Below are 15,672 nucleotides of genomic sequence, written 5' to 3' on the forward strand. Positions count from 1 at the left end.
AATGTTCCTGTTATCATGCCAAATTGCACCCCAGACCGTAACTCCTGGTGCACGTAGGTCCAATGTGTGTAACACGCAAGCAAGTTTGTTGCAGGCCCTGAACTGGCCTCCTTCTGACCGACACAAGGCCATCACTGGCACTGAGACTGAACCATGTACCATTAAAAACTAGAACAGACCTACACTCTGCACTCTAATGAACCCTCACTTGACACCCACTGAGTCGCAAATGGTGGCGGTTTGGAATCCGTGCAATACACGTTACAGGGCGTCTGGCTCGGAGCATTCCTTTAAGTAACAGTTCATTGTATCACTGTGGTTCCAACTGCCACTCAAATTGCTGTTGTAGGTGCAGCACGATGAGCTAGGGCCACACACCGAACACGACAGTCTTCCCTCTCGGTAGCCCAAGCAGCAGTTCGGAGACCAATCTTTTTGCGACCGTACATTGTCGTGACCAGCATTGTGCAGTGGCTACATTCTTGCCAAGTATCTCTGCAGCATCACAGAAGGAATATCTAGCATCTCTTAGCCCTAATACGCGGCCTCGTTCAAACTCAGTGAGGCGCTGGCAATGGTGTTTTCGCCGCCTTAAAGGTGTTATTGATTAACATCAACCCACCACGTCCTATCTCAAAGGTAACTAACGCTCACGACCCTTACAGAGTGTTTCACACCATCCACACACACGCACACACAAACATTATATATATACAAGATTCTTGATGCTTTTACTATTTGTTAGATGTGGCCATTCCATACAGGTAGCTCCAGACAGAGACTCATAGATATTTTATGCGTGTTACTTACCCCCTTCCATTATTGCTTCGTTTTACATTAAGACAGTACATGTCCTTCGCTGCACAACTACATGTGTAAGAAAACTGTTCGTTTTACGTTTTTATTAGTGGCTAGCCAACAACCCGTACAACAGAAAATCTTTAACCATTTTTGAACAATTTTCGTTTTGTTTAGTACTCGTCTTTTATGTAATTATTTTAATCTGGTTTAAGCAATGGCTTGAGAATGCATGTAGACATGCACAGTTGAACTTTTACTATCGATTTCAATACGAGTTTGTTGATAAGCATTCAATGCCTGTGTTGTTATTGTCAGACAGTGTGTCCATGGACAGTAGCCCCAAGAAGGCGAGGAAAGACATTATTCTCTAGAAGCATTTAGTCCATATTCTGCAAGGGCGCAGAGCTGCTGAGCGTCCTGAAACCAGTATAATCATCGTGAGCATACAGCTTCCACAGGGGTTCCAGTTTACTGAAAATGCTGTGTCGGATGCTCAATAGCAGTATGACTTCAGTGCGTCTAACAGTGTATGACTGAGGTTGTGGTTAGTGCTACACTTTCGACACGCAGAGAGGTAGAGATGAACAGCAGAGAACATATGTGTGACTTAATTCGGGGAGCATTCTTGTCCGTATCAGGAGTGTATGATTCATAAGTTATGTACAATATGGGTGACCTGGTGTTGAGTGTGAACATCTGCATTACGGGATGGAGACTAATTGTAGTCCCTGTAGCCACCAGTGATACTGTCTGTCGTCCCATAGCGTCTCTCAGTGAAACGGTAATTTTCTGACGTATTGTATCCTTCCATAGGGTTACCAATTATTGGAAACAACCAGCAGAAGCAACATTCCGTATTACTACTTCTTTGATGTTGTATTGATTAAACAGGTTTGTTACTTTACTGAGGTTTCAGAACTTTCAATTCAAATGTTTGATTGTTGTTGTGTCTAAAATGTCTTGGAATTAAGATGTGCCTTGTTGTGTAATCCTAATCCCGTATAACGTTTTATCTCATTACTGATTATGCTCTACTTTTTCCCAGTAGCTATGGCACCTGCACCTTTGCCCCTGACAGGCGGGCAACCTTACATGTCGCCTAAGAGCCGTAGTTGCCTAATGCTTAGGCGTGAAGGTTGCGTCTTCAAAGAGTAATCCTGAGAAATGATTTATTGTAGTATAGAGGAAACAATGTCAGTGATGAAATCAAATATACAATATACAATTAGCTACAGATCTGTTTTTTCATTATTAAATACTCGACATAATTAATAGATTATTCAAACAAGTACTTACTGAATGAATTTCTGATGCAACTACTGGCTTCTTGCTAGTAAAAATTCAAATTTTCGATTGGCTATGATTAGTTTACGAATGAAGGATGTACCATACTGTGAATCGTGTACAATATCTGGTAGTTGTGTTACACCTTCCCAAACTGGTTCATTTCAAATTTTGTACGATTCTTAAATTTTCTTTATCCTGGGACGGTGCTTCAGCAAGGTACAAATTACGAGCAGTGAAGATTACCTGCAAACCGTCTTACATTCTTCTTAAGATGAACCAATATTTCCTTTCTCTTCTTCTACTTTTATGTCAACATGAGTTTTAAAGACTCTACATCTTCGTCTCTGCAGCCCTTAGTGAGGAAGTGAACAACTTATCCTACGTTACACTGCCGATGATTTTCTCAGTTGGAAAACTTCAATGAAGCTCTCAAAACTGGGTGAAGATCCCTATGTTTCATAGTGCACTCTGGACGCAGCCGCTATTGTGTCCTCACCAGACACTACGGCAGCCCCGAGACGATACAAGAAAAGGTGAGTTTCACGTGTGATGCGCCCGATTCAGGGAATCCCACGAACGATGAGAGGTAAACAAATGGCAGGTGGCATCTCGACAGTAACGCCACACTTATCGTAGGCAGACATCCTCAGTGCGTTGTCAACCGAACATAAGTTGTAGCGATCGTGAGACTCCTAGGACACGTAATCCACGAGCTAAACTGTGTTAAGCAGTTTTAACAGTGTTAACTTTCTGGGGTGACTACTCGATAGTAAATTCAGTTGTGAAGGGCATACCACAGAATTACTTAAGTGCCTAAACAAGTCTGGGAATAATGTCAGATGTAGGAGATATAAATATAAAAAAGAAACTTGCATACTTTGCTTACTTTCATTCTATTATGTCACATGAGATCATATTCTGGGACAACTCGTCAAACCGAGCAAAAGCTTTTAGGCTGCAAAAGCGTGTGATAAGAATCATTTGTGGTGTAAATTCAAGAACATCTTGTAGAAACCTGTTCAAGGAACTTTGTATTCTAACCACTGCTTCTCAGTATATTTATTCCATAATGAAATTTGTCACAAGTAATACATATCTATTTCCAGCCAATAGCTCAATACATAGTATCAATACTAGGAATAAGAACAATCTTAGTCCAATCTTAGTTCAAAAAATGGGTCCAATATGCAGGAAAGGAACACACATTTTCAATAAATTGCCAGCAAACATTAAAAACTTGGTTTCAGACAAAGCACGGTTTAAACAGAGTTTGAAAGACTTTGTGATAGGCAACTCCTACTCCATAAATGAATGTCTTAACAGAGACTGTTATGCCGGCTTAAGTAAGAATATGTATTAGATTTGACAAAAATTGGTCATAACAGTCAAAACTAGGTATTTTGTGTATGATAAATATATTAATAGTGCATAAGAGTGCTTCATTCTGACAGTGTGTAAATTCTGTAAATATTAGCTGTTACGGTTTACTGCATTGTATTAACCTATTTCGACTATCTCCTGACAAATGATCTGGGTAGTAAGTGTTACGTTCAAATGTTTTATGTTTTTATGTTATACTTTGACACGTTACACGCCCACGAGATTCATATCATTTTCTGGGTCCTTGGAACGAAAACTGAATATAATCTAACACCTGAAACTGAAACAAATTAACTGCTATAATCATCCGTTTGTTTCCAGTCCTCTCACCTGGCATTGCTTGCAGGAATACCTACAGGTCAGAATTTTGTACGTTTTTCAAAAAACCAAAATAGGAAACTATCCTCGATTTCCTTGCACAACGAGTTTTCAATAAATCTGTCACATCATAAGATGGTCCTCACCTTTCATTATGACTGAAAAAGTCTATAATTTTCTGCCAGTTTATAAGGAAAAATGCTGTTCCTAACGAAGAATTAACAATCGCAAATAAATAAAGATTTTGTACTCCAACTAAGGTCGTGGAAACTCCTCACCGCTCTATGTGCGGCCTCAGAAGTCCTTAGAACACTGGAGGTGGAAAGCTGTAGATGAAGCTGAAGTAGCAGTCTGTAACAGATCATGTTTTTGTTGCTGTTGTGGTCTTCAGTCCTAGGACTGGTTTGATTCAGCTCTCCATGCTACCGTATCCTGTGCAAGCTTCTTCATCTCACAGTACTTACTGCATCCTACACCCTTCTGAATCTGCTTAGTGTATTCATCTCTTGGTCTCACTCTACGATTTTTACCCTCCACGCTGTCCTACAATACTAAATTGGTGATTCCTTGATGCCTCAGAACATGTCCTACCAACCGGTCCTTTCTTCTTGTTATTCCACAAACTCCTCTTCTCCCCAATTCTATTCAATACTTCCTCATTAGTTATGTGATCTACCCATCTAATCTTCAGCATTCTTCTGTAGCACCACATTTCGAAAGCTTCTATTCTCTTCTTGTCCAAACTATTTATCGTCCATGTTTCACTTCCTGACACTTAAAACTATACTCGATTATAACAAACTTCTCTTCTTCAGAAACGTTTTCCTTGCCGTTGGCAGTCTACATTTTATATCTTCTCTACTTCGACAATCATCAGTTATTTTGCTCCCCAAATAGCAAAACTCCTTTACTACTTTAAGTGTCTCATTTCCTAATCTAATTCCCTCAGCATCACCCGACTTAATTCGACTACATTCCGTTATCCTCGTTTTGCGTTTGTTGATGTTCATCTTATAACCTCCTATCAAGACACGGTCCATTCCGTTTAACTGCTCTTCCAAGTCCTTTGCTGTCTCTGACAGAATTACAATGTCATCGGCGAACCTCAAAGTTTTTATTTCTTCTCCATGGATTTTAATACCTACTCCGGATTTTTCTTTTGTTTCCTTTACTGCTTGCTCAATATACGGATTGGATAACATCGGAGAGAGGCTACAACCCAGTCTCACTCTCTTCCCAACCACTGCTTTCCTTTCATGCCCCTCCACTCTTATAACTGCCATCTGGTTTCTGTACAAATTGTAAACAGCCCTTCGCTGCCTTTATTTTACCCCTGCCACCTTTAGAATTTGAAAGAGAGTGTTCCAGTCAACATTGCCAAATGCTTTCTCTAAGTCTACAAATGCTAGAACGTAGCTTTACTTTCCTTAATCTTTCTTCTACGATAAGTCGTAAGGTCAGTATTGCCTCACGTGTTCCAATATTTCTACGGAATCCAAACTGATCTTCCCTTAAGTCGACTTCTGCCAATTTTTCCATTCGTCTGTAAAGAATTCGTGCTAGTATTTTGCTGCTGTGACTTATTAAACTGATAGTTCGGTAATGTTCGCATCTGTCAACACCTGCTTTCTTTAGGATTGGAATTATAATATTCCTCTTGAAGTCTGAGGGTATTTGGCCTGTCTCATACATCTTGCTCACCAGATGGTAGAGTTTTGTCAGGACTGGCTCTCCCACGGCCGTCAGTAGTTCCAATGGAATATTGTCTACTCCGGGGGCCTTGTTTCGACTCAGGTCTTTCAGTGCTCTGTCAAACTCATCACGCAGTATCGTATCTCCCATTTTATCTTCCTCTACATCCTCTTCCATTTCCGTAATATTGTCGTCAAGTACATCGATCTTGTATAGGTCCTCTATATACTCCTTCCACCTTTCTGCTTTCCCTTCTTTGCTTAGAACTGGGTTTCCATCTGAGCTTTTAATATTCATACAAGTGGTTCTCTTCTCTCCAAAGGTCTCTTTAATTTTCCTGTAGGCAGTATCTATCTTACCCCTAGTGAGACAAGCCTCTACATCCTTACATTTGTCCTCTAGCCATCCCTGCTTAGCCATTTTGCACTTCCTGTCGATCTTATTTTTGAGACGTCTGTATTCCTGTTTGACTGCTTCATTTACTGCATTTTTATACTTTCTCCTTTCATCAATTATATTCAATATTTCTTCTGTTACCCAAGAATTTCTACTAGCCCTTATTTTTTTACCTACTAGATCCTTTGCTGCCTTCACTACTTCATCCCTCAGAGCTACCCATTCTTCTTCTACTGTACTTCTTTCCCCCATTCCTGTCAATTGTTCCCTTATGCTCTCCCTGAAACTCTGTACAACCTCTGGTTCTTTCAGTTTATCCAGGTCCCATCTCCTTAAATTCCCACCTTTTTGCAGTTTCTTCAGTTTTAATTTACAGTTCATAACGAATAGATTGTGGTCAGAGTCCACATCTGACCCTGGAAATGTCTTACAATTTAACATCTGGTTCTATAATCTGGTTATATAATCTATCTGAAACCTGTCAGTATCTCCAGGCTTCTTCCATGTATACAACCTTCTTTTATGAGTCTTGAACCAAGTGTTAGCTATGATTAAGTTGTGCTCTGTGCAAAATTCTAGCAGGCGGTTTCCTCTTTCATTTCTTTCCCCCCCAGTCCATATTCACCTACTACGTTTCCTTCTCTCCTTTTTCCTACTACCGAATTCCAGTCACCCATGACTATTAAATTTTCGTCTCCATTCACTACCTGAATAATTTCTTTTATTTCATCATACATTTCTTCAATTTCTTCGTCATCTGCACAGTTAGTTGGGATATAAACTTGTACTACTGTAGTAGGCGTGGGCTTCGTGTCTATCTTGGCCACAATAATGCGTTCACTATGCTGTTTGTGGTAGCTTACCCGCACTGCTATTTTTTTATTCATTATTAAACCTACTCCTGCATTACCCCTATTTGATTTTGTATTTATAATCCTGTATTTACCTGACCAAAAGTCTTATTCCTCCTGCCACCGAACCTCACTAATTCCCACTAATCTGTCACATTTATTAATCATGATACTGCAATGTACTTATGAATGCGATCCAAAGAAAAGAGTGCAGCAGTACACTGTATAGTGCTGGGAGTTGGTCTGCTGTCATCCCCAGTGAATTCTGCAGCGTGATGTGTGTCGTGTTGCAGCGGCTACCCCAGCGGAGGTCCTACAGGGGGGACGTCTCCCTCGGGAACGGCTGGGACGTCCCCGGCAGCCACCGGGCCCACCAACCGGCCATCAACTGACGATGACATCTTCGGGGGCTTCGGCTCCCCTGCAGGGGGCGGCGGTGCTGGCGCCGCAGGAGGCGCAGGTGCAGGATCAGGTATCTCTCACGCTACCGTTCTGTACCCCAATCACCTGGCTATTATTTATTTATTATTTTCTTTTACTCTGTTGACTAGATACAAGAACAGACCAAACGTTGCACTTGAATTAGTGTGTATGGTTATAACACATAATTTTTTTACAAAATTCCAAATGCGTTAGTATACACTACTGGCCATTAAAATAGCTATACCACGAAGATGAAGTGCTGCAGACGCGAAACTTAACCAACAAGAAGAAGATGCTGTGATATGCAACTGATCAGCTTTTCAGAGCATTCACACAAGGTTGGCGCCGGTGGCGACACCTACAACGTGCTGACATGAGGAAAGTTTCCAACCGATTTCTCATACACAAACAGCAGTTGACCGGCGTTGCCTGGTGAAACGTTGTTGTGATGCCTCGTGTAAGGAGGAGAAATGCGTACTATCACGTTTCCGGCTTTGATAAAGGTCAGATTGTAGCCTATCACGATTGCGGTTTATCGTAGCGCGACATTGCTGCTCGCGTTGGTCGAGATCCAATGACTGTAAGCAGAATATGGAATCGGTGGGTTCAGGAGGGTAATAGGGAACGCCGCGCTGGATCCCAACGGCTTCGTATCACTAGCAGTCGAGATGACAGGTATCTTATCCGCATGGCTGTAAAGGATCGTACAGCCACGTCTCGATCCCTGAGTCAACAGATGGGGACGTTTGCAAGACAAAAACCATCTGCACGAACAGTTTGAAGTTTGCAGCAGCGTGGACTATCAACTCGGAGACCATGGCAGCGGTTACCCTTGACGCTGCATCACAGACAGGAGCGCCTGCGATGGTGTACTCAACGACGGACCTGGGTGCACGAATGGCAAAACGTCATTTTTTCGTATGAATCAAGGTTCTGTTTACAGCATCATGATGGTCGCATCCGTGTTTGGCGACATCACGGTGAACGCACATTGGAAGCGTGTATTCGTCATCGCCATACTGGCGTATCACCCGGTGTGATGGTATGGGGTGGCATTGGTTTGCACGTCTCGGTCACCTCTTGTTCGCATTGATGGCACTTTGAACAGTGGACGTTACATTTCAGATGTGTTACGACCTATGGCTGTACCCTTCATTCGATCCCTACGAAACCCTACATTTCAGTAGGATAATGCACGACCGCGTATTGCAGGTCCTGTACGGGCCTTTCTGGATACAGAAAATGTTCGACTGCTGCCCTGGCCAGAACATTGTCCATATCTCTCACCAATTGAAAACGTCTGGTCAATGGTGGGCGAGCAACTGGCTCGTCACAATACGCCAGTCACTACTCTTGATGAACTGTGGTATGAAGCTGCATGGGCAGCTGTACCTGTACACGGCATCCAAGCTCTGTTTGACTCAATGCCCAGGAGTATAAAGGCCGTTATTACGGCCAGAGGTGGTTGTTCTGGGTACTGATTTCTCAGGATCTATGCACCCAAATTGCGTGAAAATGTAATCACATGTCATTTATAGTATAATATATTTGTCGAATGAATACCCGTTTATCATCTGCATTTGGTGTAGCAATTTTAATGGCCAGTAGTGTAATTTTTGAACAAAATTCCAAATGAGTATAACTAAACTTTCTGGCCTTGAAGGAAAATATTAATAAAATATCTACTAAAAAAATAATATACATAATTTTAAAAGTCTACATATTACCCTTTGGCCGTCTGGTGCACAGATATATGTCCGTCCAGAATCAGAAGGCACATGATATGGTTCTACTGTGCAATTCTACATTTCCACATCAGAAATTCTACAATTTATTATTCTAGACTACGCTATAACATCTATATCGAGGACTAGGTCAGGGAATGAATGATGGACAGAATACCTCAAGGTATAAGAGTTGGATCAGACCAACGTCTAAATGTAATGCTTTTTGCCGGCGACTAAATAATCATACAGGACAGTGAAGACAAAATGCAAATAGCGATGCACAGAGTAAACAGTATGAGCCTAAATTATAGTCTAAAGATATTATCGACGAAAACAAAAACATTGGTCTTTTTAGGAAAGTATCTTATAATTACTAAGATATTAATCAATAGCATAAAAATACACTCCTGGAAATTGAAATAAGAACACCGTGAATTCATTGTCCCAGGAAGGGGAAACTTTATTGACACATTCCTGGGGTCAGATACATCACATGATCACACTGACAGAACCACAGGCACATAGACACAGGCAACAGAGCATGCACAATGTCGGCACTAGTACAGTGTATATCCACCTTTCGCAGCAATGCAGGCTGCTATTCTCCCATGGAGACGATCGTAGAGATGCTGGATGTAGTCCTGTGGAACGGCTTGCCATACCATTTCCACCTGGCGCCTCAGTTGGACCAGCGTTCATGCTGGATGTGCAGACCGCGTGAGACGACGCTTCATCCAGTCCCAAACATGCTCAATGGGGGACAGATCCGGAGATCTTGCTGGCCAGGGTAGTTGACTTACACCTTCTAGAGCACGTTGGGTGGCACGGGATACATGCGGACGTGCGTTGTCCTGTTGGAACAGCAAGTTCCCTTGCCGGTCTAGGAATGGTAGAACGATGGGTTCGATGACGGTTTGGATGTACCGTGCACTATTCAGTGTCCCCTCGACGATCACAAGTGGTGTACGGCCAGTGTAGGAGATCGCTCCCCACACCATGATGCCGGGTGTTGGCCCTGTGTGCCTCGGTCGTATGCAGTCCTGATTGTGGCGCTCACCTGCACGGCGCCAAACGCGCATACGACCATCATTGGCACCAAGGCAGAAGCGACTCTCATCGCTGAAGACGACACGTCTCCATTCGTCCCTCCATTCACGCCTGTCGCGACACCACTGGAGGCGGGCTGCACGATGTTGGGGCGTGAGCGGAAGACGGCCTAACGGTGTGCGGGACCGTAGCCCAGCTTCATGGAGACGGTTGCGAATGGTCCTCGCCGATACCCCAGGAGCAACAGTGTCCCTAATTTGCTGGGAAGTGGCGGTGCGGCCCCCTACGGCACTGCGTAGGATCCTACGGTCTTGGCGTGCATCCGTGCGTCGCTGCGGTCCGGTCCCAGGTCGACGGGCACGTGCACCTTCCGCCGACCACTGGCGACAACATCGATGTACTGTGGAGACCTCACGCCCCACGTGTTGAGCAATTCGGCGGTACGTCCACCCGGCCTCCCGCATGCCCACTATACGCCCTCGCTCAAAGTCCGTCAACTGCACATGCGGTTCACGTCCACGCTGTCGCGGCATGCTACCAGTGCTAAAGACTGCGATGGAGCTCCGTATGCCACGGCAAACTGGCTGACACTGACGGCGGCGGTGCACAAATGCTGCGCAGCTAGCGCCATTCGACGGCCAACACCGCGGTTCCTGGTGTGTCCGCTGTGCCGTGCGTGTGATCATTGCTTGTACAGCCCTCTCGCAGTGTCCGGAGCAAGTATGGTGGGTCTGACACACCGGTGTCAATGTGTTCTTTTTTCCATTTCCAGGAGTGTAGAACAGGTGACCCATTTCCTGTATCTAAAATGTGACATAACTTTGGAAAAGAGGGAAACATGAATAAGGAAATCAACACTTATGAACACACTTGTGGCGCAATAAGAAGAACATTGAAGTGTAAACCAGATTGGGTTTGTTTACAAATAACTTTCCTGCTGCCAGTCACGATTTTCCTTCATTTGCGGTTCGCATTACACTTTTCGGCAAGTGAGTCCCATTTTCAGAAGGACTTTTCCTCTCTGTTCCATGCAAATTTGAAGTAATATTTTTGATAAAAGAGATTTAGCTTAGTTCTGTTGACGTCAAGTTTCCTTGAGGTTCATTTGTGCAGAGTCCCACATACGTTAAACCTCACACACAATTTTCTGTGCACAGTATACATCGAGAATAACGTAAATAAACATCAAAAACATTAGTTAAAAGTGACATGGTACACAGAGAACAAACGCACTTGAAAATGGGAATCATTTCCCGAACCGGTGGTGTAAAATATAAATCAAAGGAATCGTGACTGGTAGCAGAGAAGTTATTTATAAATAAACCTATGGTTTGCACAGTCGCAGGCTTTCACAAACAATTTATGATGGATCAGATTAGGTACAATTAAAAAAAGAAACCCAAAGTAAATTTAGTCATGCCACTCACTACCCACACCACTGTATGGAGCAGGAACTTGGACATTAAGATGAAAAGACCTATGATACTTGGAGGAACAGCAGTGAAGTTCCTTAGATGAGTCAAAGGCTGCACAAGAGGAAACAGAATAAGAAATGAAGAATTAAGCAGAGAATTGGGGATGCAGCAATTAACTCAAGAAGTATTCCAATAAAATTAGGATTGGAAAGAGCATGTCACCTCAGAGAATCCCTCGACAACCGATGGAATACAATCCTATTGGAAAAAGGGCCATGGGTAGACCGTGGAAGAGATGGTGAGGATGTAACAGGCCATAAGGCTACACTGTAAAACACTACATCGTTATGTTGGGAGTTGATTTTGTGTGAATGCAGCGGGTACTTGTTAAACACACAGCAATGAAGACACTCTAACCACAGATCGTATACAATTCGCCAAAGTTTTATCATCAACTCGTTGTACAGATGCTCCGTATCTATAGAATATCTTCTGCCTCCTCTTAAGAACGATGTCAAGTGAGGTCTCTACTTCCCCTGTATTTGTAGACAAGTTTTTGACACCGCGTTGGATACGATCAACTTCTCCTGTGACAGAAAAATTTATGGTACAGCCTTTTGGAGGAATTTGTCTAGCCAGTCTGACTGTTTCTATACATTAAATTGCTCAACTTTCAGTGGGATATTCTGCAGTAACATATTTTGGAAATGAAAAAATTCTTCAAGTTGAAAGTCTGCTACTGATGTTTTGTTCTAATACATACATACATACATAACTGGTATGACGTCAGTGAAAATACATACATACATACATACATAACTGTTATGACTTTAGTGAAAATTACCGGAAAATATTACCCTTTCATACAAAATCTTGACACTCAGATTAATAATAAGACTATCTGATTGGTATTTGATTGACATATTAAAAAGTAGTAAAGACTTTCATTATGCAATGACAAATGTAAGGGGAGCCTGAGCATGTAAGCAAATGAATGCAACGTTACGATCAACCACTATGTCCTTCTGATACGTGATACCTGAGGACGGATACCGCGGTTCATTGTCAGAGACAGCGTATATAAATAATTTAGCTTCTCCACGATATCATGAATGAGAGTTTTTCACTTAAGTTCAGTTGCATTATTTTAAAATGTTCTATGCACTGATATTTGATCTTATAGTGACAGTAACAAAGCTGCAGCTAGAAAATATTCTCACTTCCTACATGCAGTGTTTCTCGACTTCCTGAAATCATTTGACTGAAAGTGACACAAGATTTTATTAGTAAAAGTACAATGATATGGTGTATCAACTGGAACTTGCGCCTGGATTGGGGATTGCTTGGTAGGGAGAACGCAACATTGTCATCTTGAATAGAGAGTGATCGAAAGATGTGTCCCAGTGAAGTGAGTTCAAACTCCTGCTGTTCACTGTAAGACAGTATGAATAGTGACCACATACTCTCAGTAACTGATGCTATTATTAGTAATGACATACTGTGTGAAGAATGCCTCGCAAATGTTCAATCAGATCTTGGTAAGATTTAAAGATGGGGTCGCAGATTAACAGACTTGCTTTAGATGTTAAGAAATGTAAAATTTTGCAGTCCACAAAACATAGTATCCGTGAGTCACACCTGGAATCAGTCAACTTAAACAAATACCTAATTGTAACATTTCGTAGCTACATGAAATGGAATAATGACACAGGTTGAGTCGTAGGTAAAGCAGGTGGCAGATTTTAGTGCGACCAGTCCTGGACTATTGCTAAATCACCTTGGAATCATAGCAAGTAGATCTACCAGGTGCGTTGAACGTATTCAGAGAAGGGCAGCACGAATGGTTATTAGTTTCTTTGAGCCATGGGAGGGTGTCACGTAGACGCTGAAAAACTTGAGCTGACTGCCTTTCTAAACTAGTAAACAATCATAACAAAACTTTCAGCCATGATAGGCGCTCTCAAAATGTGTAAAATCATCACAGTTGAATTAAGTTTTCCAATATTTTGACGGTGCCTATTTTGTCTACAAAATTTTTATGTATTGTTTAGTAAGACTTTTTTTTGGTCATCAGTCTACTGACTGGTTTGATGCTGCCGGCCACGAATTCCTTTCCTGTGCTAACCTCTTCATCTCAGAGTAGCACTTGCAACCTACGTCCTCAATTATTTGCTTGACGTATTCCAATCCCTGTCTTCCTCTACAGTTTTCGCCCTCTACAGCTCCCTCTAGTACCATGGAAGTCATTCCCTCATGTCTTAGCAGATGCCCTATCATCCTGTCCCTTCTCCTTATCAGTGTTTTCCACATATTCCTTTCCTCTCCGATTCTGCGTAGAACCTCCTCATTCCTTAACTTATCAGTCCACCTAATTTTCAACATTCGTCTATAGCACCGCATCTCAAATGCTTCGATTCTCTTCTGTTCCGGTTTTCCCACAGTCCATGTTTCACTACCATACAATGCTGTACTCCAGACGTACATCCTCAGAAATTTCTTCCTCAAATTAAGGCCGGTATTTGATATTAGTAGACTTCTCTTGGCCAGAAATGCCTTTTTTGCCATAGCGAGTCTGCTTTTGATGTCCTCCTTGCTCCGTCCGTCATTGGTTATTTTATTGCCTAGGTAGCAGAATTCCTTAACTTCACTGACTTCGTGACCATCAATCCTGATGTTGAGTTTCTCGCTCTTCTCGTTTCTACTACTTCTCATTACCTTCGTCTTTCTCCGATTTACTCTCAAACCATACTGTGTACTCATTAGACTGTTTATTCCGTAAGACAGAGGCATGTAATGATGAGCTCTCAGGTCAAAACCAATCATGAAGTAAATAAAATAATTTTCTGTCAGAGACTGTTTTAGTTCCACAAAAGGTTCGTTGTTGTTTTCAGAGAACAGATGTAGAAGAAGATGGATGCTAATAATTGTGCTGTAAACCACTAACTAGTGTCATCCATTACCATGTTTCCTAAATTACTTACAGCACACACATTCATGTCATGCTAGGCAATAGACAGTAAATTCTTTGGATATTTGGTGGAACAATTACCGAAGAAAAGGTGAAGTTTATCAGATGGGATGGACGTAATATATTCGCATAACGGTTGTTCGATTTAACTCCTATGTTCTCCACACTACACCAAAGAGCAGCATTCTCACTTCCGTGCCAATGTTGAAGAACTTCCGTGCTGGGGACCACGTCTGGGTTCATTCTGTTTCTGCTCGCGCCGCAGTTCCGTGAACACCAATCACAACTCAGCGAAAGTCCGCTCTCATCTCACGTGGAACTCGTTTCCTTACAGTGGTAGGAGCAGATTGTATCAAACAGGTTACAGCCCCGATTGCTTCTGGAATTGGTTTAATTAAATCACGTTTCTCGTGGCAAACCTTGTTAAGGCTTCGCACGAAGATTTTAGTCGGAATAAATTGAGCGAAATGGAATTATTAAACACGGGATACTTTTTTTAGGGCTTTTCCATTCCGTAAGCTACGATTCTTTTCCCCAGTAAGAGGACGAAACATTGGAGGCAGTAATTGCAGTAACATACCTATTATTAACCATTGTAGTGAACTAATGTGGACTGAGCACATTTAACAAACAGTAGGAAAAGCAGAGGCCAGGTTGAGATTCACTGGGACCATCTTCAGAACACTCATCAGTCAGGAAACTTTACCAAGTAGGAGTAACAAAGTGACAGAGAAAATTCGACAGGAGTGGAGTGTCTCGTCACGGGATAGCTTACTTGGCGTGAGAGAGTAATGCAAAAGTTCAACCAACTTGATTGGCAGATGCTACAGCAGAGCCGTTGTGCATCACGGAAGATTCACCCCGCTCCCAACGGAGTCGAACAGCATATTAATTCCTGCCATGTACATGTCGCGAAATGACCGCGGCGAGAAAATCAGGAAAATTAAATTTCAGACGCAGATTTAACTACCGATAAGAAAAGGAAGAAATTATATTATCAGTAGCAGTACCTTTCACCACACGCTCTACTGTGACTTTCGTAATATACAGGTAGAAGTAATACTGTAATGTCACTGCAATGGCCGCATTTGCCAGAACATCATTAAGCCCAATGAAATAGTAAGTGTATGTATGTCTAAAATGTATGGCTTTACTGTTCGCCCACGGGAATCACGCATTTCAACCAACATACTCTTGGTTCGGAAGCCACCACACTTTTGTCATGGAGGATACCTCTGGTATCACATAATAATTTCACCTTTTCTCATTTATTGAGTAGTGGTGAGTGCGAAGTACTATAGATTTTAAGTCTTCCTATGTTATCGAATTTCGCATATCATTCCGGTGTGTATAGGGGGGGATGTAAC

General features: G+C 42.3%; 1 protein-coding gene across 1 annotated transcript in view; it reads left to right on the forward strand.

Annotated features, from left to right (window-relative positions):
* Positions 1-15,672, forward strand: part of LOC124711549 (collagen alpha-1(I) chain-like) — a 125,898-nt gene that overhangs the window by 77,897 nt on the left and 32,329 nt on the right. Inside the window, exon 7 of the mRNA XM_047241685.1 lies at positions 7,019-7,197. Within this exon, the coding sequence (XP_047097641.1) occupies positions 7,019-7,197 (179 nt within the window). The remainder of the gene's footprint in view (positions 1-7,018; positions 7,198-15,672) is intronic.

The sequence above is a fragment of the Schistocerca piceifrons genome, chromosome 8 (assembly GCF_021461385.2).
Source record: "Schistocerca piceifrons isolate TAMUIC-IGC-003096 chromosome 8, iqSchPice1.1, whole genome shotgun sequence".
Classification (NCBI taxonomy): domain Eukaryota; kingdom Metazoa; phylum Arthropoda; class Insecta; order Orthoptera; family Acrididae; genus Schistocerca; species Schistocerca piceifrons.